The sequence below is a fragment of the Sinocyclocheilus anshuiensis genome, unplaced genomic scaffold, assembly GCF_001515605.1.
Source record: "Sinocyclocheilus anshuiensis isolate Anshui unplaced genomic scaffold, SAMN03320099.WGS_v1.1 scaffold954, whole genome shotgun sequence".
In the NCBI taxonomy this organism is placed as follows: Eukaryota; Metazoa; Chordata; class Actinopteri; order Cypriniformes; family Cyprinidae; genus Sinocyclocheilus; species Sinocyclocheilus anshuiensis.
In genome coordinates, this window is record NW_015536527.1 from 6,511 (window position 1) to 13,109 (window position 6,599).

At 36.9% G+C, this 6,599-nt stretch overlaps 1 protein-coding gene across 1 annotated transcript in view; it reads left to right on the plus strand.

The window, feature by feature from the left end:
• Positions 1–2,167: 2,167 nt before the first annotated feature.
• Positions 2,168–6,599, plus strand: part of LOC107694397 (uncharacterized) — a gene marked incomplete at its 5' end in the record, with an annotated part of 6,065 nt that continues 1,633 nt past the window's right edge. Inside the window, 8 exons of the mRNA XM_016494089.1 lie at positions 2,168–2,491; positions 2,565–2,885; positions 2,980–3,102; positions 3,553–3,861; positions 4,023–4,334; positions 4,424–4,735; positions 5,830–6,138; positions 6,339–6,429. Of these exons, the coding sequence (XP_016349575.1) occupies positions 2,168–2,491; positions 2,565–2,885; positions 2,980–3,102; positions 3,553–3,861; positions 4,023–4,334; positions 4,424–4,735; positions 5,830–6,138; positions 6,339–6,429 (2,101 nt within the window). The remainder of the gene's footprint in view (positions 2,492–2,564; positions 2,886–2,979; positions 3,103–3,552; positions 3,862–4,022; positions 4,335–4,423; positions 4,736–5,829; positions 6,139–6,338; positions 6,430–6,599) is intronic.

Genomic DNA, 6,599 nt, shown 5'->3' on the forward strand with positions numbered 1-6,599 from the left:
GGCATGGCAGGGTATGATATGACAGCTGTCATAGCCTACCCTGCTCACCCAGTAAGTCTGTTTGTTTAATTAATTCTTTCATTTCAAAATAAATATTTTAAACACTTAAGACAAAAAGGAAGGAATAATAAACTGGCTTGGGTATATATAGGCCTATAATGTTCAGGCAAGAACTGTCATTTTGACTGACAACCGGAGAACCCTCAGTATACCTTCAGAATGCTTGGAATATACGCCACGAGATGCATATGATTATTTTATGACAGATATGCATCCGCTTAAAAACAAAAAACAAAACCTAAAGTCACCATTCTCTGCCATTAAATTGGCAAGTGCGAGCAGGACATTTTGTGTTATTAAGTAATAAGACTTTAGAACAACATTAAGGTGAGTAGTCACTCTAGTTCACACAGTTCCAATAAATTGCGATGAGTTAAATAAACTCAATAGTTTGTTCGACAGACGCGACTACAGTCAAGCGCAGAAGTGCACAGGAAATAAGCAGCAGTCATATTTAAAGCAGTTTAAATTAATATTGAGTTTCACTTGGATTTTTTCCCCATCGAGGGGAAATAACTTCATACTCATTTATAGTCATATGGTAAAATGTATATTTTTATTTGTGTAACGTTACGTTCAAAATAACTACAAAATGCCTTTGTACGAGTTGTGTCGAGCTATTCATTAGTCTGTTTGATGAGAAAAATATGAAATGTAGTTGCAATAAAATGGGTAATTAATCCATACAACTGCAGCAGTGGAGGACTATTATTCTGCTGCATGATACTGCGGAAGAACTGATGACGGCATGGTTTGATCTTTGGCTGATCAATCATCAGAAAGGGGTGTTTAATTCCCGCCCACGTGTAGAAATCAAATATTCAAGCTGTTTATTCATTTTTCTACCCCTGAGCGAAAAAATAAAATTTTAACTGAATTCTCTTTTTTAAATTTTTGGAAAAAACCCCCGAAAAACCTTGATTAGCTCATTCAGGTGTGTTTGATTAGGGTTGAAGCAAAACTCTGCAGGGCTGCGGCTCGCCAGGACCGACGTTCGCCACCCCTGGGCTTATAAGTACAGCACACACCACATAGAATAACGCTGCGCATTTCAAGGCGCTTCAGTGGACCTTAATAATGTTACCTGTTTTGTCAATTTTTAAAATTATTTTAAAATTTTTAAATTTATTTCAATAAAAAAGTACGACAGGCTTTTACTCAAGTCTTTATCACTTTATTAAAATTAAGCAAAACAAAACGACAAATGTTACTTTCACAAGCCGTCAAGTATAGGCTTGTAGTAAGCAATCAGGTAACAAAAATGTCGGGAAACGACACCTCTGGCCATTCCGTCGGATCGTTTGTCCAGTCACAGATCGTACGGACAGTCCGACCCAATACGGCTCAGTTTTTCTACGTATGTTACTCTGTCGAGCGGCAGAAATGATTTTATGTAGGCCATTCTGAGTCCACACCATGCTTTTCCAATGAGGGGGAAAGGACTGTTTTCCCCCACGCCGACCCCGCTCACACAGCTATGACTCGACACCGATCAAGTCTATCCGTTTAGAGACAATCAACTTTTGATAAACTCATTTTGAAAACTTGAAAGACATGCGCGAGAATATTTATAGAAAAAAACTGCAGTTCCGTAAAAACAAGTACACAAGAAATAGGATATTTTAAAAATACTACTAAAATGGTTGCATTTTGTTATGCTTTCAGATTAAATAGCCTACTGGATAAGTAAGCCTGTACAAAATCCACAAATGACAATATGATTACCTTTAATTCTATAGCCCAGTATTCTATACCCATACTAATATTAACCATGCTTTTATTACAAATAGGCAAAAAAACAAAAACAAACCTGGTAACCACAAAATGAACCATGGTTATACGCTAACCATAGTTTAGGCAAAATCTAACCATGGTGTTTGTAGTAAAACTGTGGTTATACAAATGTAAACACTATGCCAAAATCCAATGGTTACTACACTTTTACTATAATAAATGGTTATTTTTCATTAGGGTAATATTTAGTGGGCTGTACTATTAAGATAATGTACATAATCCTTACGATTTTATATATCAACTGTAACGCTAATGTTTTGTTTGTAGTTTACTAATTTTTCAAAATCTTAAGCTAGCTGTTTCTGTTTTTCAGGTGTGTACAGCGAGACGAAAAAAGTGCCAGTGAAGGAGGGAGATTCTCTCACTCTACACACTGATGTCACTGAAATACAGAGAATATTTTTCTTGATGTGGATGTATGGATCTCAAAACAATATTATCGCTAAAATTGATGGGAAAACGCAGACAGTCACATTATATGATGTTGATGATGGGAGGTTTGAAGACAGACTGCAGTTGGACAATAAGACTGGATCTCTGATAATAAGCGACATCAGAACCAAACACTCTGGAGATTATCATCTAAAGATCATCAGCAACGAGACCTTCCTCAAGACATTCAGTGTTACTGTCCATGGTGAGAAGCTCAGATATTTTTATACTATTTTTATGTTTCTTTTCCTTACTCCTCGCTCCTGTTTGTTTTCCAGATGTGATTTTTGCCGGGTTAGAAAACAAGAAAGAAGGGGATTCTGTTACTCTACACACTGGTGTTACTGATTCACAGAAACATGATCTAATACTGTGGACATTTGGACCTAAGAATCCAGACAGTCTTATAGCTGAACTGAACATGAAGGTTCATGAGATCACATTTAGTTCAGAAGATATATACAGAGGGAGACTACATCTCGAAAATCAGACGGGATCTCTCACCATCAGAGACGTCAGAACCACAGACGCTGGAGTTTATCAACTACAGATCTCCAACAGTAAAGAAACACTATACAAGAGATTCAACATTTTTGTCGGTACGACACGTTTATGTCAAATCGCATTAAAAGAGTGTAATTTAGATGTTCCCTCATAATGAAATCTTTCATGTGTTTGACTGTCTCTCTTCAGCTGTTCCAGATCCAGGACTGTCTGCTGGTTATATTGTGCTGATTTGTCTTTGTATCCTTCTGTTAGTGACTGCAGCTTTGGGTGTGATGTGCTACATGTTAAAATACTCTAAAAAACAGAAAGGTGAATGTTATCTACAGCAAATATAGGAGTAGAATTGTTTAAAAGAGAAATTAGTTACCATGTTTTCTTCTAGACTGAACCACAAATTGTTTAATTCAAAGCCTATGATTGTTTAAGGAGACAACAATTTAGCAGAAAAAAAATCTACTTTTTGTGTGATAAACAGTCTTGGAATTATTCTTGTTCTTACTGAAGAAAGATTAAAGGAAGTTCTAACACCCTAAATGCATTTAAAAAGTGACTTAAAAACCAATCAGATCACTGTTCAGTAAATTGAATCAAACTTCAAACAAAATGGCTTATGAATCAAATTGAAAGTTTTGGAGCAGATCTACTGTTTCTAATGGGACTCAATTTACAGTAGTTTATTAATTCACCAAAAAATAGATTTTTGAATAGTTGAACAATGAAACATTTTATATCTTCCCCATTCACTTGATGTTGAGACAGAAAAGAAGGCCGTGTCAGTGAAGGAGGGAAATTCTATAACACTAAAAACCGGTGCAGTCGAGATCCAGAGAGACGATGAAGTGGTCTGGATGTTTGGACCTCAAGAATTGGTTATTGCAGAAATCCACAAAAATGCCAGTAACATTTCATACCCCAATGTTGAGCAATTCAGAGACAAGCTACAGCTGGACCATCAGACTGGAGATCTGACCATCAGTGACATCAGGATCCCAATCTCTGGAGATTATCAGCTACAGATCACTGGCAGTAAAGCGACAAAAACGAAGAGATTCAAAGTTATTGTACGAGGTGCACAACTCAAGCGCTTCAAATATCCTACAGTATTGTCTGTCAATATGTTACTTTATTTTTTTTTGACCTTCATTGGGCTCCTTAGTGGGTTTTGAATTGTTCACCTCCACATTCACGTCAGCATGTTTTATGTGTTTCTCTTTCTTTATGAAATGAAGAGGACACACGGAAATTCACAGAAGGAGAATATGTCCGTCTGCAAACCGGTGTTACTGAACTTCAGAAAGATGATGAGATACTTTGGAATTTTGAGCCTAAAAATGCCCTTATAGCCAAAATTGATGGACAGACCAATAAGAGCACTGTCTATGATGTTGGAGATGATGGATTCAGAGACCGACTGGAGCTGGACGATCGAACTGGAGATCTCACCATCACAAACACCAGAAGCACAGACTCTGGAGTTTACGAACTGCAGATCAAGAGCAGCAATAAAGTCTTGTACAAGAAATTCAATGTTCTTGTTTGGAGTGAGTAGCTCAAAATAATAAAAATATCGATTACCGTATTCATGTTCACATTCACACATTTCTTCTACATGTTTCTCTTGCATCGGCAGTGAATAATCTGAAATATACAGTTGGAGATTCTGTCACTCTACAAACTGGTGTTACTGAGCTGAGGAATGATGTCAGGATACTGTGGAAGTTTAGCGATAAAGACACTTTCATAGCTGAACTCAACCAAGCCACCAATCAGACCAAATTATATGAAGGTCCTGATGGGAGATTCAGAGACCGACTGCAGTTAAACCAGCGAACTGGAGATCTGACCGTCAGGAACATCAGCAGAGCTCATTCAGACATTTATACACTTCAAATCACCAGCGGCAAAAAGAGCATATGCAAGAGATTCATGGTTATTGCCCACGGTGAGTAACTCAGTCGTATTTATGACTGGTTTAATGATTTAATGCTATAATTAAAAGATAAAGATGCAAACAACTTGAGAAGACAGAAAAAAATTGTATTATGTTAGTCAGATTTTCATTGGTGCATCAGAAATTAGGGGTATTTTACAGTAAAGTGCAATTTTTCAAAATAGAAATAAAGTTAAAAACTTGTTTCATTTGAATACATTTAGCCTATTAATCTAATTTATAAAGAAATTAAAGGGGTCATATGATGTTGCTAAAAAGAACATTATTTTGTGCGTTTGGTGTAACGAAATGTGTTTATGCATTTTAAGGTTCAAAAAAACACATTATTTTCCACATACTGTACATTATTGTTGCTCCTCTTTGCCCCTCCTTTCTGAAACGTGTCGATTTTTACAAAGCTCATCTGTCTGAAAAGCGAGGTGTATGCTGATTGGCCAGTTATCCAGTGCGTTGTGATTGGCTGAATACCTCAAGCGTGTGACGGAAATGTTACACCCCTTACACCCTTGCACCCATATTGTGATGCCCTGTCCGGCCGGAGCGACAAGACAAAAACATTGGCGTTATGCAAATCTTCCCACATCGTGACGTAGGTATGTGGGGGCGTGTTAGAACAAGGCGTGTTAGGCAGGTGTGGCTGACTCTTAACTTTTATAAAGAATATCTCTTTGGATTTGAGACTTTAGTCTTTGCAACTTTACAGATCTTCTTTATGCACCAAGAGCTTGTAACACTCCAAAGAGAAAGGAAAATTTGAAATCGCATCATATGACCCCTTTAAACATTTACTACGGTATGATCAGCAGACACACATTTTGCATATCAAATTTATACCATAAAAGTGGATTTACGTATTGTTTAAAATTATTGCAGCAAAGAGGTGATATAAATGTACACAGGAATCTTTTGAACAGAAAAATACGAAAGGCAGGTCATGCTTAAAATGTGTACAGCTCCAATACAGTTCTTTCTTATGTGCAAAACAAAAATCCATCATCTTGCCCTCTAATTAATCAAACGGGACTTAATTTTGTTATATCATTCATGTTTTTACTCTTCTGTGTGGTGCTGGGATAAAATTAAAGAGAAGACTGAGTCTGGAATGGAGGGAGGTTCAGTCATGCTACACAACAATACTGAAATACAAAAAGATGATCTGGTGCTGTGGACGTTTGGACCCGAAGACAGTCTCATCGCTAGAGGTGAAATAAATAAAGCACGTTTCTGTACATATGATGGCAATGAAGGGAAATTCAGAAACAAACTGAAACTGGATCATCGGACTGGATCTCTGACCATCACAAACAGCACAACTGAACACACTGGAGTTTATAAACTATTGATCATCAGCAGCCGAGAGACCAAATACAAGAGATTCAAAGTTACAATCCATGGTGAGTAACATGGTGACCTAATTTATTTGGGCTTTATTTGGAAATCACATACTTCCGCTTTAATTTAAATAATTACATTTCAAAATATTCAATTTCGATTTAATTTCCATTTCCAGAATACTTTGATTTTTTTAATGTGATTATCTTTGCACATAAATATCAACTTTTTAACCTTTTGTGTTTTCTTTGTTTTCTTTCAGGGAGTGAAAGAAATCCAGATGGGGGGCCTGAGCAGGAGGGGATCCACTTAAAGGGGTCATCAGATGCCCATTTTCCACAAGTTGATATGATTCTTTAGGGTTCTTAATGAAAAGTCTATAACATACTTTGGTTAAAACTTCTCAATGGTGGTGTAAAACAACACCCTTTTTACCGTCAAAAACAGCTCTTTTCAGAGCAAGCCATTTTCTTGCATGTCTCTTTAAATGTTAATGAGCTCTGCTGACCCCGCCCCTCTCTTC